We start from the raw sequence: 27,067 nt of genomic DNA, 5'->3' as shown, positions 1-27,067 counted from the left end.
TGTGATAGGTGCATAGCTCGAGCAGTCTCTGGCCATTGTCGTTCATCTTGCCTATGCCAAACTTTCCAAGGCAAGAAGGCCATGATCTTTGATCAGCTCCTACTCTGGCGTTGAAGTCGCCCAGAAGGATAAGTTGTTCTTTGTTTGGGATGTTGCTGATCGTGGCTGTGAGCTGATCATAAAACTCGTCTTTAATTTCAGGTGTAGCAGAGAGTGTTGGAGCATACACGCTGACGAGAGTTACAGGGCCTGCCGTGGTGTTCAGGCAGAGAGTGAGGAGTCGCTCTGAGCCGCTGTTGCCTGGCTTTACCATGTTCAGCAGGTTGTTCTTCACTGCAAAGCCCACCCCATGCTGACGCGGTACATTGGGGCTTTTCCCCTGCCAGAAGAAGGTGTAGTCTTTCTCCTTCAGTCTTCCAGAGTCTGCAAGTCGTGTTTCTTGTAAGGTGGCAATGTCCACATTAAGCCTCCTAAGTTCGTCGTTAATGATGGCTGTTTTCCTGGAGTCGCTGACGTCCTGAAGGTCTTCTGAGAGGCCCGTCAGTATTGTTCTAACGTTCCAGCAGCCTAGTTTCAGGACTGGTTTCTTTTGATGATTTTTGTTATTGCCTGGTGCAAAGTTTGCAGTCTGCCTGTTGGATATCTCCTAATCTCCATGCACCCAATGAAGAAAGCAAACCGTGGCGGGACAGCACCTTATTGACTGGGGGCTGCCCAGCTTGAGGCGGGCGGTAGCTGTCCAGTGGGATTCGAAGATCCCTCCCACCGAGGAGAACGACCCCTGGCGCTTCACTCTACGCCAATCGAGCAGTAGCTTATCACCGGTAAACTGCCATTCTCCGTGTTGTGTCTACGCCATGGGCGTAGCTGGAGTGTCCTCTCCAGGTGTAGTGCGAGGTGTGTTGGTGTGTAGTGTAGGCGGATGCTAGCCTGGGCAGTGTTTTATGGAGAACAAGCTGTTGCCCATGTAACATGTTCCCCCTCTCCACGTCACTGATGGGGCCAAAGGAACAACAAGGTCGTTACAATTTGGGACCAGTGCCGTCGCAGGAGCTGCCAGCACGGGTTGAATACGTGCATCAAGAGTTCCGGAAGGTAATTCGCGCGCAATGCATTCTGGGATAGTCTCACAAAAAAGGTGGGCACCAAGCGTGACAATATGGCGTGTGTCTCTGTATTCAATGCGTTCTTTGAAGCGTGTCTTTATCTATAATACAGTCTTTTTGTTCTTGTAAGTGATATCAACTGGAAAATAATCTTCGTGGGTATTATATTCAAAAGGTAAGTTACAAATTTTAACTTTGTTTTAGCTGTTTTTAAGCTTTTAATGGTAGTAGATTCAATCCTGCGCGCGAGTGACATTCGCGAATACAAGAACTGTCAAAAGTCAAAGATTCTCATCGTATTTTTATTACTTTGCAGCCGTTTAATGACATGGTCTTTGGGCACAGAAATTGTGCAGTATTTGGGTGCCATAACAGTGGGAAAAAGCTTGAGAAATGGGCTTCACAGCAATGCGAAGTTCACGATTGTTTACACGGCACTCCGCCATGTGACTGTCCGCTGCCGTTCAAGCTATTTCCGTTCCCTACTGAACGCAAAAACAATGAGGGTAGAAAGCGCTGGATCCATCTTCTAAAGAGAAAAGGCCCGAAAGGAGAAGTCTGGCAACCTAATAATTCGTCGAGAGTCTGCAATGAGCACTTTGTTGATGGGAAACCCACGAAAGAAAACCCTGATCCTGTACTCAAAATGGGCTACGAGACAAAGTCTACTCGTAACCGTAAACCGCCTACTGATAGATCATCATTACTAGAAGAAATGAAACGTTTAAGAACTCAAGATAATACTCAAGATAACACACAAGATAATATTCAAGATGATACTCAAGATAATGCACATGATAGTCAAGATGCTCCTGTGATTCAAGAACCAAGTAGTTCCTCGTTTATAACAGAAGAAGAACATTGTACTACTGCCGGTCGACCCGACCATATCACTCACGATCATGCATATTCGTTTGGCTGGTACAACCTAGAAGATCCTGACTTCTGTATGAAAGAAAAATGCTTGCAGGAAAGACTCAAGCAGTTCAATGAGATCAAAGATCTCAAAGAAAAACTCCAAGAACTTGAAAGTGAACTCAAAGCATGTAAGATAAAACTCAAGGCCAGACAGCGTAAGGGACTAGAACATTCTGATTTGAAAACAAATTCATCTGTTCGTCTACTAACCGGCCTACCATCAAAACGAGTATTCAATAAGTTGTTTGAAGTAGTGAAGGGAAACATTAAAAAAGTAAACTACTGGAGTGGCCCAAAAAAATCTACTAAAAAAGGAAGAAACTTCAAAAAAACACCAAATAAGTTTGGCCCTAAAAGAGCTTTGTCAGAAAAAGATGAGTTTCTTTTGACCTTAATGAAACTTCGACTTGGATCAACAAATGCTGACTTAGCACAGAGGTTTGGAATTTCAACTACAAATGTAACAAATGTTGTTACTACCTGGGTGAAAATCCTAGCAAGTGAACTTAAATGTTTGGTTTACAATCCCTCCATCGATGTTGTGAAAGCAACTTTGCCCGCAAAGTTTAAAAAGCCAGGCTACTCTAATGTACGCCACATCATTGATTGCACAGAAATATTTATTGAAACCCCAAGCGACCCAAACCTTAGAGCAGCTACGTGGTCAGACTACAAGCATCACAACACTGCTAAGCTGTTGGTATCAATAACACCACATGGTTTTTTCAATTTCTTATCCAAAGCATGGGGAGGGAGAACTTCAGATGTGCATCTGACAAGAGAATCATCATTTTATGATATCATTGAACCTGGCGATGAAGTGATGGCAGACCGTGGATTCACAATTGCTGAAGACCTCTTAATCAGAAGCTCAAGACTACACATCCCCCCTGGTAAACGTGGACAAGAGCAGTTCACTAAAGCTGAAGTTGCTAAAACAAAAGAAATTGCAAATCTTAGAATCTTTGTTGAGCAAGCAATAAGACGGTTGAAGACGTTTAGACTGATAAAGCATGAACTACCAATATCACTGCTTGGCAGTATAGACAACATTGTACTTATTTGTGCAGCCTTATGTAACTTGTATAGACCCTTGGGTAAAAAATGATTAACAAGAAATGTACAAATAGCTAAAAAGATTGACAGCATTTAACCCATGAAAGAATATAAACTTCATAAATTTAGAGGATACCAATATGTATTAGTCTAAGTTCTTTCTTAGGTTAAATGTTATTCAAAATCTCTGCTCTACTTTACTAGCAACTAGTATAGAGTGCAATCACTTAATCTTTCATACAAATGGTACCAAATAATACTAAATAGTGTTGATAATGGTACATAACAAGAAAATTAAGTAATAGTATGATTTAGTACCATTTAATGCTTCAGCTATTAAGTATGTGCACTCTGAATAAGAACTGTTATATTATTTGCACCACAAGGACCTCACAAGAGAAAAATTATTCTGGTAGAGTGATTACAATCATTAGATATAATTTGTAAATATTTTTCTTCATTTCACAGCTCATGTGTCGCTGAACACAAATAAATAATATATTATTTATTATTACTATATATATAACTGCAAACAATATCAAACTGTAACATTTTCAATCATACTGAAGTGTGGTCAATGCATTACTTGTATAAAATTTCATGATTTGATTCATCCATTCCAGTTTCCACAACAGACAATTTTACTGTTCTATTCAGAGACTATTTGAGTTCAATTTAGAACTGTCAGACCAGTTTTTCCAGATATGAAATTGTAAAAATTCTAAATTGTATATAAAATGTACAAATGTATTTTTAGTGTTTACACCATGTAAATAAAGTTTTGTATCAAGTTATAATTAACGAGCATTCATTCACTTAAATACTTATTATAAAACCAAATTAGGTTTTGCTTTATCTTTTCCCAGTAATCATTATTGAACTTGATTAGCTCCAGATGATAACCCTTTTGGGTGTAGACCAGGAAGTGACACCATGTTCTCTTTGTCACAGCCATTTGTCCCTGTATCTGTGCAAAATATGCATGCTTCTCTTTCAAGACAATTTTGCCATTAATCTTTACCAGGTAGGAAAGATTGTCTTCTGATGGTAAATCATTAACAATAGAATAAGGGCACTTCACTTCTAGCACCCCTAATCCACAACAGGAACATTCAACAAGCAGATCAGGGGATGCTCCAATGAATTGGTCAGATTCATCAATAAATAGTCCACACTCTCTGAATTTTGCATCTTTGTGCTCCCTCTGAAACAGTTTCACATACTTATCCTTAGCAACTTTCTCCATGTTTCTTCCATATTTTAGAGCAGGTAAATGTTCCGACGGTCCATTACTTTTACCCTGGATTGTGTCCACTAGTTCCTGTGCATCACCCCCCTTAGTTTTAAGGGTTTCAACTTTTGTGTACACTCTATAGAAATTAGAGGCAGTTAATCGGCCTTTTCTGTAATCGTGCCATGCCTCATTCTCAGACTGACCAATGGTGCCTTGTTCAATCAGATGTATATCATCAGCACTTAAGTCTTTCTTTGATGACTTAGGCATTACACATTCAGGTACTTCAGTATTAATTTCTATTGTAACGGAAGTTGAACACGGTTCCTCAAACTCAGCCGTTGCTAATTTGATGAATGCCGATTCTGGCAACAAGTCCTTCAAATTATTATAAAACGACTTCCTCTTTCCTTTTGGAGTCAGGGGCTTCAACTCTTCATGTGAATTGAATAACTTTCGGCGACTATCGATGGCAGGTCTGGTCGTCTCTAGAAAAACACAAAATAAAAGTAAATTAATTGCTAGGTTACAAGCTAATAAGAACTTTCTTATTTATGTCCCCAGATAACACTTATGTCTATCCAGTATACATACTGTAAATACTTTGTTTAGAATTTTAAACATAATAACATACCTTTATTTAGCTTTGAAGCCTTCCACTCCATATCACAAATTCTAGAGGGCTTGATTACAGTCTTGTTTCCTATTGGAACATTCCACACACACTCTTTGGACGTACATGCAGGATTTGTCATACCATTACGGTTTGCTGCTTCAATTCTGAACAGCAGTGCCATCACATGAATACAAGAACCACTCATACTGAAACAAGAAATAACAAATAGTTAGGGTATATGATAGACATAATATTTTAAACATTCTAAAGTATAATATATATTGAGCTTAGACCAACAACATTAGTCATAAAATCGAGGTATATGATAAACATGATATTTTAGGCTTATATTTTGCATCAGTTACAAGTTAAAGTCTTATAAAACAGAAAGTCTAACATACCCAGCAGTACAGGTACAGTAGGCACTGATAATCTCTCCATTTTTTCTTGAACAAATCCATGATGTATGTGGTGTATCACCAACCTTCATCGAATGCGTACATTTTGCTTTCAAGAAGCAAAAATCCATATTTTCTAGTTCATGGTAGAAAACTTCTTTCAGAAAGCCCGAGTCAAATAAGCGGTATGCTTTCCCCTCTTTGTACTCATTCATGACCCGTTCGTGCAGTTTAATATCCTTTCCAGGATGATCAGCCATCAGATATTTCGTAATGTCACTTAGAAATATAGGAGGCCATGATGTTAGCCCATCTTTTTCATCAATCCATCCGTCCTTTAGCCCAAGAGGATCGGGAAGCTTGCTGCCCTCAGGAGTAAACAATAGCTTCGCTCTCTCAGACTCCGTGATGCACATTAGTTCTTTAGCCGATGCTTGTACTTGGATTCCCATCTCCGATGCTGCAAACACACGGGCTACAAGTTCAGCTTTAGCTCCAGAAGTTTTAAGATTTCGTTTACGGCAAAATAACTTGAGAGCGTCCACCTTCCATGTGTTGACTTCCTCGAGGGAAAGCTCACTTGTCTCGCTCATTTCCACGCCAAAAACGACGAGAAAACTATATGAAAACTATATACAAACTAGTGAAAACTATATACAAACTATTATTAAAACTATATACAAACTATGATCTAATTTAAACTGGAAAAAATTGTAAAATCGCGAGGTAAAAGTGTATAAATGTTGACGATGCTTTAGTTATCAAGATGGCCGCTGTCACGCTTGGTGCCCACTTTTTATATGAGACGATCCCAGAATGCATTGCGCGCGTTTCGATATCGGAGACTCTTGATGCAGGTATTCAACTTCGAGCTGCCTTAGGGACTCCAACTCCGGATTTTTCCTCGAGGTTTACTCCTGAAGCCTTTTCCATGTGTGGATATAGCCGCAAGGCAGCAGAGGTTTGGGATAAGGGTTTTCCTTCCCCTAGGTAAACTGCCTTTCCAGGCTAGCAAGCTCTACCTGCCCTGTGCTGTAACCCTAGCAGGGGTGGCTGCGGGGCAGTAAACACTTGCCAAAGGTGTCACCCCAGACTCTGGTGGGCGGGGTCGTCCATGTCCCCGTGGTAGGCTGAGGTCCAACCTGTCCTACCCCACAGCTTTCTAAACAGTCAGTCACTCCCAACAACAACAACTGCTACTACTACATACCTGAGTCCTTTTACACATTCACAAAGTGGTCTGGAACCTTCCAGAAGCTTTTAAAACAACTATTTTAGTAGTATTATGTAATAACTACGTGACTTGAAGAAATGTTCTAGGAAGTTCTATGGTATGCATGTCAGCATGACTATGCAGTTGGCCAGGTTGTTCAAAAGACCGGTTTAACTAACCTCGGGTTAGGGCTAACTAAAGGTTAAATTTCTTAACACAGGTTTATTAACACAGGGTTAAAATAGCATTTCTGAAAGGGTGGTTAAAGAGCCGGCTAGGTAACCTCAGGTTAGTGGCGGAATTATGGTCATCTCGCCCCATGGTGATTTTGCCCCCAGTCACTTTGCTCCAACCAAGTGCCAGTTTGCTTCATAATTGAAAGTCACCTCACTCTATACAAAGTTACTTTGCTTTATACGAAAGTCACTTCATTCCATGTAAGAAATTAGTGAAATATTGTCGTGAACTTTTTGTTTGAGGCAATTGAATGGTTAGAGTCATTGTGTGAGGTAGCTCATGTGAGATGGCTTTTAGAAAAGATAACGAGTTTCAATGAGGATAAACTTAAGTTTGCATAAATTCTTCGGCTTTTTTTAGGATTTTTTATTTTTATTTAAAGAATTGTCTTGTTTTTAGTTTTTTCTGTGTATTCTATGTATTAGCATGTATTACATCGTCGATCATTGCTTTTATTTTATTTGGTGGCTCCTTAAGGAGCCATTTGTTTTTTGTTTGTGATGGTTTTTCAGCTTAGTCCCTCGGTGCATTCAGGTAAGAGCACGCTTTCAGCAACCGCTTGGTGGACTGTTCATTGGCCTCATATTTGTCCCACAAGTTGAACAGTTTGGTCTGCAGCTCACGGTACTTGCATCGCTGATTTCTCTTAAGTTTCCGTTTAGAAAGAAGGCGGATCTGCAGGACAGTAAGTTTGGCCGCTCTGTTTAGGAGCTGAATGAGGAGGTACAATCTTCCTCCCTCACATAAGCATGAATTACAGCCACACTTGTTTGGCGTGATCCTCGTGTTTTATGGACACGCTGATGGTGGGGGGCTGGGTGAATGGTTGTCTGCACAGCTTGAAGGTGCCATCAATGTACCAGCTCTTTGCTCAGGCCAGGAACTGGAGCTGCTGGTAACTGGCGAATATAAAATGGCGATGGCAACGACCACGCACTTTATCGTCTGAGCGGAAGAAACCGTCAGGGATGGATATTGCATAAAGTACTCTGTTTAGGGACCCTTCCTTGAGGTGTATACAGTCAGTATATGCAATTGTATACGGTAAATATAAGGATGTGTAAGGTATAATTATCAGTACACATCAGGGTATTTTTTTTTTTTTTTAATTTTCACATTTTTTTTATATTTTATTGTGTTTTTCCGTTTTACATTAAAAAAAAAAATTACAGCAGTATAAAGTAAATAAAATTGTATAAGGTCAGTAAATAAATAAATAAATAAACAAAAATATTAATACAAGGCTACCCAAGGTAAAGTTATTTCAACTGAATGATTGTAAAAGTTTTTCCCATTTCATTAAGTGCAGGTTTAGTTTTTTCTTTTCTTTAGCTAGGTATTCTTCTATTCTAAAAATTTTTTAAGGTGCGCGAGGAAGATAATAAAGCTTGGGGTAATAGATTTCTGTCTGCAGAGAAAGATGGTCTGCTTCGCTATTAACATGATGTGATTTAAAAGCATAAAGTGATTATCAACATCAAATAAGCCAAACATAATATTAATTTGATCTGTTAGATCAGGAAGCGTTTCAATACCGCATTCATGTAACCAACTAGAGATTTCTTTCCAGAAAGCTCTAGAATGGTTAACATATCTTCCTCTAGGTTTTGATTGCTTTTAAAGAAAGATATACATAAAATAGGTTCCTTTTCAAGATATTTTTGTTGTTTTTACCTTTTTCAATAGTTAAATGCACTAAAAATTAAATATACTTCTGCGCCTCCTCCTCTTCTCTTTGTTCTAGCCTGCCCTTTCACCCCTCGTTGAGAGCCCATTTGGGCGTACCAACTGGTGGCTCCTTATCTGTCTCCTTCCCTACTTTTGAATTGGTTCGCTGCTGACTCTTGTTGACAGAGCTTTCTGCCCTATGGCTTTTCTTATCAAGCCTGCAGAAATAAAGCAATTATATCACTTTTTGTATGAAAATGTTTTTTCCCTGTTTTAAAGGAATTGTTGTGTAGCTGTATGTTCTAAACTGCCAGTGTTATTTTGATCGTTAGCTTTCACTAACCAGGTGTTTCGATTTCCTATCTCTCTTGTTCTTTTTAAAGAAGTTATTCAGCACTTGACTTTAGTATCTGGGGGGCCTTGAAACCCAGCCCCCTTCTTTTTCACTACTGTTGGCATCTTCGTCTGTCAACATGAGCTCCTTGGTGAATTTAAGATAAGCACAGGTCTCCTTTTCATCCTTGAGATGACTCTTTCTTCTTTCGTATATCTATGACAAAAAAAATGACCTTTGTATAGTTTTACAAGGATGATTTAGTTTCAGACAAAGTTACAAGTCATGGCAGTTTGATTAAATATACCGTTGAAGTATCTTTACCAATGGAAGGAAGAAAGGAGAACATTGTAAACTTGGTGACTTCCCAAATCACAGAAGGAGAACTCGAAGGAAAACCTGTGAGGCTTCTCTCTTTAAGACTGTGTGGTCAAAAAATGGGGGTCTTATCTTGAAAGCGAAGAGGGTGTTCTGCTATGTGAAGAAGACACTTCAAGAATTTTTGAATTGACACAGCTTTGCAGAGAAATGTGAAGAGTACAAAAAGTCACCTTGCAATCCTGATCTCTTAGGGATATTTATGATGGATGAATCTGGAAAAAACTTCGAGAATGCAGAGGGACACCCATTTTTCAATGGTCGTGATACTTTTGGATGTATGCTGAACCTCAACTGGTTTCAGCCATATGAAGATTCTGTTTACAGCGTAGGGGTTCTTTATCTCAGTTTTCTAAACTTGCCTCCTGATGAGAGAAACAAAGAAGAAAAGATAGCTTTTGGAGGTATCATTTCTGGCCCTCAGGAGCTTGTGCAAGATGTCAATTCCTCTTTGGGCCCTCTTACTGATGAATTATTAGACTTCAGGGATGGTATTTGGCTAGATTGTCCCAACACTAGACCAAGGTTTTGTCATCTTGCTGTACTTTGTGTGACTTGTGACATCCCAGCATCTCGCAAGCTATGTGGCTTTTTGAGTTTCAGTGCTACAATGGGTTGTAACAAGTGTAAAAAGAAATTCCCTAGGAAAAAGGAAGCAAATGTGGAGTACGCTTTTCTTCCTTAATTTACCATCCTTCTTTTAATTTCATCTCATTTCCTGTCAGTGACCTCATGCACAATTTGATGTTGGGGACTACTTAAAAAATGCTTAAATTTGTAAGGAAAAATACTTGCTTGGTGATGAGGAACTCAAGGATCTTCAGAAAAGGATAAACAAGTTGAGGGCACCATCTGGTATTTGTCAAATTCCATCCAAAATAACATCAAGCTTCAAAGGTTTTACTATTGACCAGTTCAAAAACTGGGCTCTGATATGTTTGCTCTAAGAGACATCCTCCCAGACAGACATTTGCAGTGTTGGAAGTTGTTTGTGAAAGCCTCCAGAATATTTGTTCTACTATAATACCAATATCACAGGTCAAACTTGCTGATGAACTGTCTGTCAAGTGTTTTCAAGCTCTGGAGAATTTATATGTTTTATCAGGTATTCACCGAGTATGCATCTCCATTGTCATTTATGTGAATGTGATCTTGATTTTGGCCGTGTGTATAGCTTCTGGTGCTTCTCGTTTAAGCATTACAATGGAATTCTAGGATCACTACGTGTAAACAATCATCAGATAGAGGTGCAATTAATGTGGAAGTTTCTTGAACAGCATCTACTGGGTAGCATTTTCTGGCCAGGAGAATTCAATGGGTTTGAAGACATGCTACCAGCTACTTCCAAAGGATCTTTGGGGTTAGTCAAAGAGAAAGGTGTTTCCTCAGCTAACTATAGAGAAAGCCTTATTTTGAAAGGTTACACTGGACCTAATCTTTTTCACTTGTCATTTGTGGATAAACATTTCACTGAAGCTCTCCCTCCTTACAAGAATGTTTACATGGCTGATGATGAAGTTGACTTACTAACAGAAATATACAGTTTCCTGCATAAAGAAGACAGCATTGTTTATGTTCCAAAATTTACAAGTCAATTTTCCCAGTTGCAATTATATAACAGAGATTGGACTCTTGATACTGTAGAGGTGAAATATAATATAATAATAATAATAATGAAATATAATGCTCAGTCCAGAGGTCAAAATGTACCAGTAGTCAATCTCATCGCTCAAAAAGGCAAAAGATATTGAGAGAGGCTACCTCTTATTTCTGTGTTTAAGGTTTTCTTCCAAACAGAGCTCACTCACTGATACCTACAACCTCTTACTATTTTCAAAAGTAACTTATTTGTGGTTACCTCGAACTCCAACTATTCTAACAATTTTTCCCTAAAGTGTTTAAGATATCAGGAGCCTTCAGAACATGGAAACAGGAACCACAGTTTTGCATTCTTTGCACATATTTAATACATTAGACGATCAAAAAAAAATACTATAAGTACTCTCCACGTGAATTCTATATTCTGTCCTCAATGGATATTGCACACTTAACCAACTATCAACAAAACTAGCAACTCTGAAGAAAAATGTTAGGGTTGTGTCTCTTATAAAACATCGAAGAATTGTAAAATATATATAAAAGTTATAATAATTAAATACAAGCCTAAAATCTCATAAAATTCTATCTCATAATCTTAAAGGGTGATACATCTTACAGTGGCCACCTAACAAACTTGCTTTAAGTTAACCAATAAGGGAGCACAAATTTGTTTCATGGTACACTTCCAAATACAATGGTTCTCATGTTTGAATCCAATTAGAGGATCGCTGACCATCAAGCAAAATTTGATGTGCTTTAAATAAGGTTTGTTGGTTGGCAACGTCAGGCATGTCACTCTGTAACAGTAGTTATTACTGCAGGAAACTTGAATTGTCCTGAACTGAAAATCACTTCAACAACTACATGGTCTAATTGTGTGGGAACCTAAATATAGCAAGTCAATGAAATCATATCAACTGTGTCTTTTTACTCAAATCACAGCTGTTATTCTTGTCTGGTTCTCGGTGGCCGCCTTGCCTCAACACATTTCATATTGATTTTGTGGACAATTTGGCCTGGTGTGGGGACATCTTTATTGAACTTGGAGCAAACCTTGCCTAAAAGAAGATTAAAAAAATTACATCTGTTTAAGTTTGCTTTGAATTAGGAATTGGCAGAGTTAAGCATGTTCTCAAACCTGTAACTTACTCTTACATTATTAGTAAATTGTAAGATGCCTGGGTCCACATTAATGTATTTTCATATAAAAAAAACTTAGATTTTTGATGCATTAAGAAAAGTATGAAAGAGCCTATAAAGCCACCTATCGAAACAAATAATAAGAGATCTATACTTTTATCAAAAGTTTTCAAAAGTGAAGTTTTATTGCGGATTTGTGAGGATAGCAGCTTTTGAAAAAACATTTACTTGTGCGGATTGATCAAAATGTAATAAGTTGCCATTATTCTAAAATTTCTCAAACTCAGGCAGACGTAAATGATACTTCTGCTTAAGAGATAAACTGGAAAGAATGACCAAACCAACATAAAGGAGCCATTTGGCACAAATGATCAAGCAGGCACAAAGGAATCAAGTAATGCAAATGAGTGTCTAGTAATCCAAAGGTAACAAATGACTTATTTGGCTCAAATAATCCAACCAGCATGAATAGCACAAATAACCCAACCAATAAAAAGTACCTGAATGGTCTAAATAAATCAATGACCCCATCAATAAAGGCACCAATGAAGACAACCCAAATGGCTGAAGTAAATGAAGTGTTCAGACTGAGCCAAGTGACCAAACAGTTATAATTTGCATGAGATGTTCTCTTTCATTCGTACTGCAACGTGTAACCAACACATTTACAGAAGAAAAAAACGGACAATGGCGGAGATTATGACCATTTTGCAACATATACAGCCCAAAGTAATATCTATGGGTTTTAAGATCCTATATTATACCAAATATATCCTGTGAAGAGCTTCTTTCTAAATCTGTGAACTTACTTGCACAAGAAACCTTATACGTTGTGTACTGTTAAGGATAACTTTTATTATTATATACTCAACAAAATATCGCGTTTCTGATTGGTCAATGATGAATGCATAAATAGGTTATAGAGTGCAATAGAGGTTATAGAGTGCAATACGGAGAAGTTGCCATGGAAACACCGGGGAAGCGCCAAATTTGAACACCAAATTATAAAAAAATCGAGAATATAATAAATAAAAAATCGTATGAACCTGCTCGTGCATTTCGTGATTTATGGTCACTCGTGATGTTTTGAAAGTTCTCAAATTGCAATCGCCTACGGCTTGTGCAATTTTGAGAACTTTCAAAACATCACTAGTGCCCATAAATCACGAAATGCACTCGCGTTCATACGATTTCCTATACTTACACACAAGGATAAGGACATGTATGTCGAGTATATCCATAACCATATAAACCATTAAATCAGTATATCGTTCCGTAGACTTAGTGTATACTGCCTCAATGTACCACCTCATATTCGACATTTCATACAATGCAATTTGCCAAATACATACATACATACATACATACTTTATTTGTCACGTAGGTCGATAAATGGCAGCTAAAAAGCTGATGTGGACCTACAAAACTAAAGAGTGTCTACAAAATTTAAATAATAACAATAACAAGTTGCGAAATTATGGTAAGTAAGAAAGGATGTAAGACCTAGTAATATAATATACAGTTGATTTACAGTAGTAATAAAAAGTAATAAAATAAATAAAAGTAGTAAAATAGCTTTAATATATGTAATTTACAACGTCTTTATTTAGTCCCTGTAAACCATTAAATGTTATTTTATCTAAAATGTCGGATTTTGCTTTGAGAGCAGATTTGAAAGAAACAATGTTCGGTTTGCTCTTCAAGTACACGGGTAAGTTGTTCCATAGAACAGACGCATGGTGAGAAAAAGAAGATCGACGGAAGTCACTTTTAGGGCGTTGCACGAATAGCTTCAGATTGTCCCTTAGATTTCTCAACGGAGAGTGTTTAGTAAACAAAGAGCTTATAGCAGCCGGAGCTCTATTGTAAAATGCCTGATAGGTTATAGTGGCAATCCTCTTTTTATAGAAATATGATAAGGACTTCCATTTTGTCGCTGCCAGAACTTCAGTATTGGGGGTAGATTCCTTTAGGTTAAAAATAAATCTCGCGGCTCCAATGTGAATGTCTTCCAGTGTCTGAAGTGACTTAGAAGATCCCCATAATGCAATAGAATACGCAATACTTGGAATGATACCTTTGAAATAAATTGACTCTAAGAGGCGATTGTCGAGTCCTTTTAGGTGTTTGAGTTTCTTCACTCTTGCCGAAAAACGTTTGCTCAAAGATTTTATATGTGGCGACCAAGAGAGTTTATTATCGATAAGAATCCCTAAACATGTAGCTTTGGAAACAAATGACAACTCATTTTGCCCTAAACAAATTTTCTGTAGGGGTCCGATGAATCTTGATTTTGATAACAACATTAGTTCACTTTTTGCGGGATGAATAGTCATGAAGTTATCCTTAGCCCATTTGTTTAAGTCAACGATCGCTTTCTGTATCTTAAATAAAACTTCATCAACAGTATTTCCAATGCAAAAAACAGTAGTATCATCTGCAAACATTTCAACGGAAGCGTTCGTTGTGGCTCCGGGCAGATCATTTGAGTAAATGCTGTAAAGTCTAGGACCAAGTAAAGACCCTTGGGGTACACCCGTATCTATTTCCAACAATTCTGAGTTTGAACCATTTACGGTGACAAATTGTTTACGATTATCAAGATAATTTAAGAGCCAATCGTAAAAAGAGCCACTAATACCTATAGAGTGTAATTTATCCATAAGAACTGTGTGGTTGACGCAATCAAACGCTTTCCGAAAATCAATAAAGACTACGCCAATAATATTGCTTTCATCCAAGGCTAAACGCCATCGTTCTGTAACGGAAAGTAAGAGCAGCTCGGGTGAGCTTCCTTTTCTGAAGCCCCATTGATTTAAGGAGATCAGATTGTTACTATATAAGAAGTTATCAAGTTGTTGGCTTACAACATTCTCCAATAGCTTGCCCGGAATGCTAAGAAGGGAAATAGGCCTGTAGTTTTCACAGTCGAGAGTATTCCCCTTCTTGTGAAGACATTTTACCTGTGCCTGTTTCCACTGGCTGGGGAGTTTGCATTCCAAAATACTTCTTTGAGCCAGTGGCATAAAGCAATCCAAAAATGCGTCTCCAATAAGGTACAGCTCTTTGCTGGATATGTCATCAGGTCCACTCGCCTTGCCAGGTTTCAAACACCTTAGAGAAGATTTTAAAAGATCTCTGTTAAGGGCTATGTTATAAAGAGAGGCACTGTTTTTTCTTGCGGACTGACAAGGAGAGTTTACTGAAGAATCTTGTGTTGATTTCGAGAGGGATTTTCCAACATTGACAAAAAAGGAATTTAAAGTGTTGGCCTTTGATGTATCGTCTGCGTGAATAACTCCGGAACTATCTTTAATCGGTCCGATATTTGTAGCTGTTTGTTTTCCCTCGAAAGATCTTACTGTCTTCCAAAAATCTCGAGCAGAGGTTGTCTCATTAAATTATATTTGCCAATAATAATATATTTGTGACGGTGTGTTAGGACATTAATGTACCAAAAGTTCCAAACCTCGATATTTTATTACAATAAATAACGGATGAAGGTTATGACAAAATCTATGGATATGGATCGGAGATTCGAAATCTGTAAAGTAATGCGTTAACAAATTAGTTTCAGTTCATATCGATAATATCGAAAGAAATCAAGATAAATATTTACCCATTGGTTCTAGGTGTCCATAACACTGTCTAGCGATAGAAAATCTTAACAATTATATCTGTTATGTCATCAAATTATAATGCGCAAAGAAATTAGAATTTTGCGCAATACACTCCCCGCCGGCAATTACAGACTGTTTAAAGTTTTCGGTAAAAATCATTTCAGAATTAAACATAATAGTTCAGAGTTATTATTGCCAAAATGTTTTGAGATAGTTCATTTGTGTTCTGATGCAGGTAGGATAGTTATCAGCTTGTTAGCTGGTCGTTCGATAGTTGTAAAGCCTTTCCCTTTGTATTCGGTCACTTTTTCGCCAGGCTTGGGATTTTTATATTCGACGAGGGCTCGTCTGACCTTCCTGTCTTCCCCTTTGTAAACTTTTGATATTTTCCCAAGTTTCCATTGTCCTCTTTTCGCGTTAGAACCTTGGATAAGAACAATGTCATCAATTTCAAGGTTTCTCTGGGCCGTGTGCCATTTTTGTTGGACTAATAAGCTTGGAAAGTAGTCTCGAGTCCATTTCCGCCAAAATGAGTCAGTTAGTTGTTGTATAAGTTCAAAGCGCTGTTTGATGTTGGACGGCTCTTTGAAAGGTCCACTTGGTACTCTTGATGTTGCTCTACCAAGGGGGAGGTGATTGGGACAAAGATAGGTATCATCTGTTGATGTAGGATGTCGGCCGATTGGTCGTTCATTTACAAGATTTGCCGCTTCGTAACAAATGGTTTGTAACTCGGAGAAGGTTAGAACGCTTTCACCAATAGCTAATGTGATTGCTTTTTTCACGGATTTAATAAGTGCTTCCGATACACCGTTTTGCCAGGGGGCATCTGCTGATGAGAACTTCCATTCAAATCCTTCCATTACTCCGAACTCTAATAGCTGTTTCTTATCTAAGTCGTTGATGACTTTCTTTAGCTCGGCACTTGCTGCTACTAATTGGCTGCCATTGTCAGAATACAATTTGGAAGGGTATCCTCTGATCGATACAAATCTTCTTAGTACCATTAAGAATTTGTCAGTACTGTAATCAGGAGCTATGTCGATATGGACAGCTCTGGTTCCCATGCAGTTGAACAGTACTCCATATCCCTTTCCAAATGTTCTTTTCTTGACTTCGTCTTTAATCTTGAAGGGTCCGAAATAATCAATCGCAGTGGAATTCCACGGGGGTGCGGGTTTCAGCCTCTCTATTGGGAGTTTTCCCATAATTTGTTCTTCTGGTTTTCTTTCAAGCTTTCTACAGATAATGCAGTTGTATTTGATGGATTTGGTTAGTGTCAACAACTTCGTGATCCAAAATCTTGATCTCACCTTGCTGGCCGTCGCGAGGAATCCGAGATGGCCTCTTCTGTGAATATGCTCAGCATAAAGGCGTGAGAGGCGATGTTGATATGGCAGAAGTATTACCTCGGTTTTGTTATAACTCTTCTCGATCCATCTCTCACCGCGGCCACCTACGACGTATATGCCATCATCACGTCTCCTTGGACAAAGTCGTTTGTATTTCCCTTTATCTATGTCACGTTGCATTGATTTTTGAGCTTCATGAATCCAAAATGTTTCCGCCTTCGAGATATCATCTGGTGTGAGCGGTCTTGAGGCATTTTTAAATGTCATCTTGTGTGTCTTATTATACATTGCTAGAATTCGAGCGGTTGTATGGATAAGCTTATTGTAGGTTGAGAACCTATCAATGTTTATTGGTTTTGCGAGTGAATCGTTTACAGCTTCATCTGGTTTGGTATGTGTGATTACGTTTGCATGCCGTTGTGTATAAGTACGTGTGATTGGCCATGCAGATTCAGGCAGCTTCAGGAAATCCGGTCCTTTTTGCCACAAAGTGTACATGCCAATTTCATTTGACTTCTTTCCGCAGGTCAGCCAATCGGCGATGTTATTTTTGCTCTCTGTCCAATACCAGTTTTCGGGATCTGTGTTTTCTTGTATTTCTCCCACCCGAACGGCTGCGAATGTGTTGTAACCATAGTTCTCCTTCTGGATCATGGCATGGACAATCTGCAAGTCTACAATATAGATGATTCTTTCAAACTTGTATCTACAGTGGGATGTTATAGTTGTTTTCAATCTGCTGCTTAGTACAGCTCCGCAAAGTTCGATACGATCGATGGATATTTTCTTTACAGGTGTTAAGCGGTTTTTAGATATGATGAGATGACTATCAAATTCTCCTGTTGTCAGTTTCCATCTAGCATATGCGCATGCGCCATATGCGTTTGTCGACCCGTCAGAGAAAATGATGAGGATAGGATTTCCTACGGTATTAGGAGCTTTCATGCATCTTCTTATTTTCACTTCATTCATTCCTGGCAGATCATCAAAGAAAATCATCCAGTCTTTCGTGTGATCTGATGGTATAGGATCATCCCAGTCGAGGGTGAGGTCACTTATCCATAGTTGTCTCATGAGGATCTTAGCTTTGACAGTAACTGGTCCTGCTAGTCCGAGTGGATCGTATATGCTGTTCACTTGTGACAGGATCTTCCTTTTTGTCAAAGCGTCACAAGCGATGGGCTTGGGATTCTTCTTCTTCATTTTGCCTTGTAAATTTAGCTTGACCTTGAAGCAAAGTTCATCTTGGTTAGTATTCCATTCGACACCAAGGACCTTTTCCGTCGCTGTGTTGGGTGTAACTGGTAGGATTGATTGAACATGGCTTGCGTTATAGGAATACATCCACTCTTTAATCTGAAATCCTCCTGTGATCAGAACTTTCTCCATGTCTGAGGCAAGGTTTTTGGCGTCTTTCAGCGTAGGAACACTTTCGATAAGGTCATCCATGTAGGTGTTATTGATTATTACGTTTGCTGCCTCAGGGTATTGCTGTTTGAGTCGCTCTGCTGTCTTGCGTAATGCCAGTGTCGCTATGGTCCCAGAGGGGCGATCTCCAAAGGAAACCCTTTGTATGATGTATGTATTGGGATGTTGACTTGTATTGAAGTCACGCCATAGGAAGCGATGAGTATGGTGATCAATTTCCTGAGTTCTGACAGTATGATACATCTTCTTTACGTCTCCGATGATGGCGATTTCATTTTCTCTGAATCGTATCAGGATTCCTAGTAATTCGTTCAGTAAGTCTGGACCCTTGGCCCAATACTCATTTAGGACGTGTCCCATATAATTCGCACTGCTGTTGAAGACGATTCTCACGGGGGTCGATTTTGAGTCGGGTTTCAGGACTTCGTGGTGAGAAATGTAGTGGATTGGTCCTTTATAGCTTTGTAACTCATCCTGGGAGAGTTTTCTTGCTACACCTCTAGCAATCATATCTTCTATTTGCTTTTGATAGACGTCAGCGTGAGCTTTATTTTTCATGAGTCGCCTTTCAGTTGACATGAGCATGCTGAATGCTACGCGCTTGTTGTCAGGAAGTTCATAAGGGTCTCTGATCCATGGATACCCGGCAATCCATACCTTATTTTCTTCGTCGTATTTCAAATTCTTGTCGATTAGTGCTAATTCCTTCTCCTCTTTGATGCTGTAGTTTTTACTTCCGACTGAACATTTGTCACATTTGCAGCCTCCACAGCGCGGATTGCAATTGATCCCAAGATTCTCGATGTTATAGAAATCTTCGATTCTTACTGCTCGTACATGATGAGCTCTGATGTTTCTAAGAGGTTGCTCTTCATTCATATTCTTGATTGAAGAATGTGTCCCGCCAAGGCATCTACCGAAACGGTTCTTTAGGAGTAGGAGGTGGTTGACGTTCTTCTCCTTCTGAGGATGATAGTTGGCGTATTCATAGCCTATTAAAACATCGACGGTACCAGTGGGTCGAACAAGATCTTCTTTTGGTATGTTATTGAAGTGTTTTGCAATCCCGTCTATCTTAACGTTCTGGATGTCTGAAGTGATTTTGTCTATCCCGTACACGTCAAAGTAAATCTGATTTCCTTGTAGGTCAAATAGAGGAAGTTTGTACTTGTATGAAATCAGGGCTTCATTCTCTCCTCCAACCTTAACCAGAGATAGCTGAACTTTGGTTCCTCTTAGTTTCTCTGCCTCTGCTTTTGCATTTGTAATAAAGGAAAGAGATGCTCCATTATCCCACAAGACATTAACCCAACCTTTTGGACTTCGTATTTTCTGTATCTGAAGTAAACAGGTGTCAACGTCAGTGCTGTCGCATACACCTGCCGTGCCAGAAACTGAAGGTGGCGTTTCTTCTTGTTTGGGCGAGGGTTCTTCTTTCTTCTCTTGATGCAGTGTACTGTGATGTGTTCTTTTGCAATTATTGACATTGCAGATTCGTTTGCTTCGACATTGTTGCGAGCGATGTCCACGTCTCAAACACGACCAGCAAGCACCCTTCTCCTTGACAATCTTCTCCTTTTCCTCAATCGGTTTGGAGAGGTATACTCGGCACTCGCTTGTCCAGTGGTTACCATTTTCGTGAATTAGGCATTGTCTGTTTTGTTTGGTATTTCGTTGTTGTTCAACTGGATTGTCATCTTTCTTGTCAGTATGATTCACGGAACCCTTAATTTTTTCACTGCTCAGGCGTAACTCTGCGTTCTGGTATTCAAGAGCTCTCTTCAGGTTCAGTAGAAATCTCAATAGACTTGGAAACTTATCAGTTTTATCAATGGTGCTCGTGTCGTTACTGACTAATCTCGCCCATTCTTTCATTACGTCAGGGGGTAATCGTTTCTCAATGATGCTGATCGAGCTAGTTGTAGTTATCTCTTTCTCCAATTTTAGGTTGCATAGATCGCGATAGCCTTCTTCAATGACATTGACGAATTGAATGAACTTTTTGTGCTCACCTTCCTTAATACATTTAACATTCTGAATGGAATTGATGATGGCATCAGCGACTTTTGCAGGATCGCCGTATTTGGAGTCTAGTCGCTCCCACATTGCTTGGATGTCGTTGTCTACGCTTTTTACATGAGCAAGGGGTTCCATTCCTAAGCAGGATCTTAGCGTATAAGGTGCGGTATTAATATTCAAATTGGGCATAACTTGTTTCTCGAAGTCTCGTTTGAATTGGGGGTAATCTCTTAACTCGCCATCAAATCTCGGCATTTTGATCTTTTCTAGGTGAATATTGCTAGGTTTCATGGCATCAGTGGTAAGCTTAAGGGTTGCTCCGTCATTGGATTTGATGAAGGTTTTGCTTTCATTTTCATCGACGCGGGTTGCCATTAATTCTGAAATTTCACTGTAGCGTTGTTGAACGTCAAAAATCCACCGCAATTCTCGTTCTGCGGAGTCTTTATCAATGAGCTCGATTAACTTTTCGTGTTTTTGTTTACAGTCGACAAAAGCCTCTTCAAGCTGACTTTGCAAGTTTTTCATGTGCGTCGTTGTAACCTTTTCGTTTTCCATCGTATGGGAAGCATTACCATATAAGGCATCAAAGACTGCGCGTGCAGTGTTCCTTTTGTTGAGAATGCATTCCTTTTCTTTGCTTGCGGATTCGTCGCGTTCTTTTTCTGCGCGCGCTCTTGTTTCATTTTCTATGTATTCAAATTTTAAATTTCTCGCGTCCGTGTATAGGTTTTGTAGCTCTTCGAGCCAATTTTCTGCTGTGTTCATCTCGTCATCCTTCAGGAGCTCTATATAGGCGTTGTGTTTACCTTCTAATTCCTTCCATGCTTTGACGAGCTCAGCATAATCGTCTTCAATCACATCTGCTATTCTTCTGTCGCGGACAGATCTCAGCAGCTCATTCCTTTTCCTTGTGAAGATTGTTCTGGCATTCTTCCGGTCTGTTTTCGCTTTTTCTGGATCCATTATCTTCGTGTTCACGTCCCAATGGATTTCGAATGTGACGGTGTGTTAGGACATTAATGTACCAAAAGTTCCAAACCTCTATATTTTATTACAATAAATAACGGATGAAGGTTATGACAAAATCTATGGATATGGATCGGAGATTCGAAATCTGTAAAGTAATGCGTTAACAAATTAGTTTCAGTTCATATCGATAATATCGAAAGAAATCAAGATAAATATTTACCCATTGGTTCTAGGTGTCCGTAACACTGTCTAGCGATAGAAAATCTTAACAATTATATCTGTTATGTCATCAAATTATAATGCGCAAAGAAATTAGAATTTTGCGCAATACAATATTGCCCTAAGTAACTTTTGTGGGCTAGAAGATATTGTATCATACCAAATATGTCCAGTTAAGAGCTCCTTTCTAAGTATGTTAAATTACTTGTATAATTAATCATACACTTTGTGTAAGGAAAATATAATTTTCAGTACACACATGAATTAGGAAGAGAAGTATACTGAACCGTATACAATCGTTGTACAACAAAATCATTATACATCAGTAGATCGTTCTGTATGCACAATATATTATGCTTCATTACACCTCCTTATATTAGACATTTCATGCAGTGGTAGCTTTCCTCCAGCTCGAAGTAGAGGTTCAGCGGGTCTTTCGGTCGTAGCTGCTGGCGCTTTCTGTTGGCAGCACGGGCAATATACTCTGGTCTGGGTAGACTTGAGCAGGGTCTATCGGTCAGGGTCCATCGGTCATCTCGTCCAGTAGTCATTTGGTCCAGCAGTCATTTGGTCCAGCAGAACTTCCTCGATGATGGTCTTAACTGTTGCTGTTATGGCGGCACATACTGCTGCTCCAGGGTCCGCTGGTTGGTGGTTGGTGGGTGTGGTTGTGGGTGTTAACTGATAACTGAAAACTACCGTCGCTGTGTTCTATCACTGCTGCTCTGCATGGGTTGACCTTTCGAAAGGGAATTATTAAATTAGTAAAGTAAATAACTAGGAACAGTTATAATAAATAAGCACCCACAATCATGCAAACCTTTTCAGGTGTCATTTTAATTTCTGCATGCAACGCATGAAGTCGCCTTTTCCATCAGCCGAACGTTTGCTCGATCACCACTCACATTTTTGTGTGTGCACTATCATAGGCTTCTTAGGATGGAGTTGTTGTTGTTGCAAAAGGTGTCATTAGGAATGGACTGCAAGTGTACCCACTGTCACCAAGAAGAGCGCCATTATCGAGGGAGCGATGGTTGTTTTGCAAATAGGTGCAAATGTTACTAGTCCTGAATATGTGGCTCTCATGACTTCTTCCTGGCCAGCGGGTAACAACATTGGTAAACATGCCTTCAAATCAAACAATATTTTTGTTGAGGTTAGAGCTCGGTCCACTTTAAATGTTTTGGTTCGTGTATGAATTTTGTCTTAAATGTTTACATTTTTATTTTCTTCAGGAAGTTTTGCAATAGCAAAAAGTCTACTCACCTTCATGGTTGCAAACACCTTGTACATTGATGAAATGAGAACCTTTTCTGTTGACATAGTTGCTTTCATCCTGTGTGGGTGCTTGTAATCTCATGTGAGTTCCGTCCACACGTCCAACAACGCCAGGAAATCCTCCGCGAATGTAAAATTCGTTTTTAATTTTTTCACATTCGTCATGTGTCAAAGGCCACTTGATAAAGCAGGGTTGTTTTGCCGTAAGAGCTCGAGAGACATCAGTAATGGCACGGGAAACGGTGGACTTATCCACAACGGAGGTGTCGCCTATAACTTGAAGGAAACGTTCACTTGAATAAAACCAAAGGGCAATTAAAACTTGGTGGAGTGGCAACAAGGCGTGATTTCATCGATTGTTGTGATTTATATCACCGGCAACAAGATTTGCAATAAATAAAATGGACGCTCTTCTAAAGCGATAACGAGCACGCAGTTCTTTGTCTGTGAAATCGTTGATTTCGAACTGAGTGTCGGTTCTGAATTTCCTTTCTCTTCGCCGCCATCATAAATCGCAAAACAACAAGTTCGCCATTTTTATTCTTTATTTAACTGGAGGGTAGCTATTTAAACCTTTATTGCGCGGTGGGTTAAATTAACCCGCTGTTTAACCTAAGGTTAGTGTTAACCTTCTTTCGAACAAGGCAACCAAAATTTTACCTCAAGGTTTGGCTGACTTAACCCTCTTTTGAACAACTGGGCCCTGGAGATTTCTAGAAGCTTACATTTACAACAACAATTACTCATAACATTACAAATGTTAATAGTGCTCTGATGAAAAAGACATTACGGCTCTGGAGTCTGATTACAGTGACAGTTTCTGGACATCTAGATTATCAACATTGGTTTTGCCCATAAATATTAATTGCATGGTTTTAAACTTTTAAATTCTTTTACATCCAATTATCACAACCTATGCATATATTATATACTGGTATATATTTTAACCAAGAACATTACTATCTTGCCTTCCAGATTAACTTTTAGCGTTGTCAATCCACAAGTAATTGTGCCAAGCACTCTAACAGCCTATTTGAGGTTAAACCAAAGGAAAATAGAAGGATTTCAATTTATCAAAACAATGGAGCATTGGTTTCTAAACGGATAGATTTCCTTCGAAACATGATATCAAGTATCAATCTTCATTTGTTGAAGAGTTTTAAGGTAAATATTTCAAGGTTTTAAAGCGCTTAAGAGCTTAATTATTTTAATTAAGCAATTTACCTAACCGTGCGTTCCTCATTGTTCAAAGGGTAAAACTGGGCCACGACCAACATTTTCTTTGCTCTTGCAGCTTGGTGGGAAATCTACATTTCCGAACGAACATCCAAGAAAGAATGATATATTGATATATATACAATTATCTTTTTTTTTGCGAGTATCAAAAACTAAATTTTAAAGAAGCTCGTGACATGATAACAATAATTGTGGCTGTCAAATTTTGACAAATTTCGTGGGTGGTTGACCAGCAAAATATGAAGGGTCATCAACACTAGAATTTTTAGAATACTTCGATAAAGAGGGAGCTGTTTCGCCCAGTTTACACCGTCTTGGCCCATATTTGAAGGTCATATTCTATCTTGGGTCTTAATGTCCCGTGGGTCTAATAGGTTTCAGCTTCGCCTTATTTAGAAACTTGGCATTTCGGCGATAATGAATTTTGTCCTTGTTTAGAATAGTTTGTATTCAAGCTCGACTTACTTCCAAAAAATTGTCCCTCCGAGAGCAAGCCAACTTCCCCACACCAGATCCTTTCGTCCTTTCAAATTCCTCAACCACTAATTTGATTATCTCTGATGACTTTAACGTTCGACGCCCCTCGTAATATAGTGCTTTGTCACCATGGTCCTCTTTGACTGATATCCTTCTGCTGGCTCTCCATTATCGCACATCACTCTCGTTAGTTCTTTCACTGGTGGTTGCGCCTTGCCCTCAACAAGGTGGAGCAGGACTTCATAAACGTCATCTGGTAAAACAGAGGGTTTCCTGTTCCCTTCTAAGTTTTTCTGATCTTTATAGACCACAGACCTGTCCCACAATAATGCAATTAATGCTAAAACCATAAAAGCTAAAACAATAAATCTCATCTCGAATCAATGCAAGTATTGTGTACTACAATCTTATTTATTTATTTAGCTTCGCCTAACTAGAATACAATTTGTAAGAAAAGAATACAAAAATTGTTAGACAGGGAGACCAACACAGCCTAGCTAATTACAGCGTATCCCTCGTTAATTAATTATATAAAAAAATACTTAATAACTAAATCTACTAATATGTAAGCAGAAAACTTAGGAGGAAACAAAAGGGAAGTCCAAATTGCTAGAAGCAGCGGGCACAGGAGAGACCTCGCTGTGTTGCACCTAAGACAGATTGTTCTCCAGGTTCTAGTGTCGTCAACGTCATACAGGTTCAGAGCCTTTTTGTACTATTTAAGTAATAAACTTTTAAAAGAGGCTAGAGAGATGTGATTTTTGCGTAGCTCAGCGGGAAGAACATTCCATGTGCGGCACGCGCGTATGAGAAATGAACATCGATATGTAACAGTTCTACTTCGCTTAGGAATATAAGTAATAGCACTGCTGCTTGATGACCTAGTAGATCTTGTAAATTGCCTGCTTACAGGTAAAGCTTTACTATCTTTGAAAACTATGTTATTAACAGCTTTGTAGAAAAAGACTGTATCCAAAAATTCATGCCAGTATGAGATGGGCAATAGATGTGTTAGTTGGAGGGTCTTATAGGTGACATCGCAACGGAAAGGGAGCTTCAACATTAGTTTTGTTGCACGGCGCTGCACGTTTTCAACTTGCTTTAGTAGGCCAATGGACTGTGGCGACCATACTTGGGTTGCGTAGCCGAGATGGCACCGGACGATAGAAAGGTACAGTGTACGATGCGTTTGGGTGCTTGGATGTACCAAGAAACTCGGCGCACAAACCTGAGGAGTTTGTTGGCTTTCGCAAACTGTTCAGATACTTGTTTTTCCGAGGTAAGATTGCTTGACACCCGCACACCAAGGTCTTTCTCTGTGTCGCAAGATTCCAGAGGCGTTTTGTTGATAGTATAGGTAGGTTGTACAGGTGATTTTTTGCTGGTGATGCACTGGTATTTACACTTGGACTGATTAAATATGAGCCCGGATGATTCGGACCAACTGACAAGATTGTTAAGGTCGGATTGCAAGGCGTTACAGTCTGTGATGGAATCGATGCTCTTGAAAATCTTAGTATCATCGGCGTAACAGGCACCTCTCGAGGTCTTAAGAACGTTTGATAGATCGTCCACAAACAGCAGAAACAGTATCGGCCCTAGTAGGTACCCTTGTGGTACCCCGGATGTAACCGGCAATTCTTGGGAAATAGCTCCGAGAACTGTAACCTGTTGCTTACGTCCCTGTAAGTATGAACGGAACCAGTCGTCAGATCAATCGATCTAAAGCTCAAAGAAAACTGCAGGAATACCTCACAGGCTCGTGAAATGATTTTCAGTCGGATCCGCACTTATTACTATTTTCATTATCGCTAATAAAAACTTCGTTGCTATATGAACTCAAGAATTTTTTTCACAGTCAGTTCAACTAATCGATACAACGTTTTTGGGCAAATCTTTTGTGTTACTGCCAGCTATTTTGAACTCGGCTCACACGATTATTTTTACTCACATCTCAGTGAAAGGAGGGGCACAAGTTTTTGTGCGAGTTTTCGAGGACCGGGACATCATTTACAACCTTCAACATAAACAACCATTTTAATGTTCATCATATCTCACTCGTGTGACTGTTTTCAGCCTCCTATGAAACGTAATCGAGTAGCTAGTATGGGCTAAAAAGACCTGTTGCTTATTTGGAATGAATTTTCAGTGAGCTCGTTCAGTGCGATTACTTTGGTTAAGGTTTTGCATTCTCAACTTGCCTGCACAGCAAGGTTCCAGTGGGCGAGAATGAAAGAAGAGGATAATATTGTCCTAAAATAAGTAATGGATCCATGGTCTTGGCAACTTATTGATTGCTGGTTCTTTTATGTGGCCCCTTGTTTGATACCCTAAGTCAGTCACCTAGATGTTCTTGTGCATGATGCATGCAACTGTCAGTGAGTTCAGTTGTTGATGACATGCTCGAGATTTGCCGTAAACGTCTGTTCTGTGATTTGCAATCTGAGCCTATGATTTGTGATGATGTGCTGATCAGCAGCTTCTTTGCATTTACACCTATTAAATAGAAGAAGTCATTGAGTATATGATTTGATGCAGACCCATGCAATACCTTATTCGTTTATCGGAT

General features: G+C 39.2%; 3 protein-coding genes and 2 pseudogenes across 3 annotated transcripts; 2 read left to right on the top strand and 3 right to left on the bottom strand.

The window, feature by feature from the left end:
- The first annotated feature begins 1,156 nt into the window (after window positions 1-1,156).
- Window positions 1,157-3,422, top strand: LOC131799949 (uncharacterized). Its single transcript, XM_059117650.2, has 2 exons — window positions 1,157-1,281; window positions 1,423-3,422. The coding sequence occupies exon 2, from the start codon at window positions 1,435-1,437 to the stop codon at window positions 3,130-3,132; it is 1,698 nt and encodes a 565-aa protein (XP_058973633.1). The 5' UTR covers window positions 1,157-1,281; window positions 1,423-1,434; the 3' UTR covers window positions 3,133-3,422.
- A 148-nt stretch (window positions 3,423-3,570) lies between these two features.
- Window positions 3,571-6,150, bottom strand: LOC131772623 (uncharacterized). Its single transcript, XM_059088576.2, has 3 exons — window positions 5,332-6,150; window positions 4,949-5,136; window positions 3,571-4,802 (listed from the first exon to the last, which is right to left on the bottom strand). Exons 1-3 carry the CDS (start codon window positions 5,919-5,921, stop codon window positions 3,889-3,891), a joined length of 1,692 nt encoding a protein of 563 aa, XP_058944559.1. The 5' UTR covers window positions 5,922-6,150; the 3' UTR covers window positions 3,571-3,888.
- LOC136280321 (uncharacterized) lies at window positions 6,095-11,819 on the top strand (annotated as a pseudogene).
- Window positions 11,820-15,732: 3,913 nt separating this feature from the next.
- Window positions 15,733-21,282, bottom strand: LOC136280320 (uncharacterized). The gene has a single exon (XM_066165336.1). It carries the CDS (start codon window positions 21,280-21,282, stop codon window positions 15,733-15,735), a length of 5,550 nt encoding a protein of 1,849 aa, XP_066021433.1.
- A 1,159-nt stretch (window positions 21,283-22,441) lies between these two features.
- Window positions 22,442-23,320, bottom strand: LOC136280319 (putative nuclease HARBI1; annotated as a pseudogene).
- Between the last annotated feature and the right edge of the window lie 3,747 nt (window positions 23,321-27,067).

The sequence above is a fragment of the Pocillopora verrucosa genome, chromosome 4 (assembly GCF_036669915.1).
Source record: "Pocillopora verrucosa isolate sample1 chromosome 4, ASM3666991v2, whole genome shotgun sequence".
NCBI classification, from domain to species: Eukaryota; Metazoa; Cnidaria; class Anthozoa; order Scleractinia; family Pocilloporidae; genus Pocillopora; species Pocillopora verrucosa.
The sequence above is the reverse complement of the archived record's forward strand: the minus strand, read 5'-3'. Positions and strand labels throughout refer to the sequence as shown.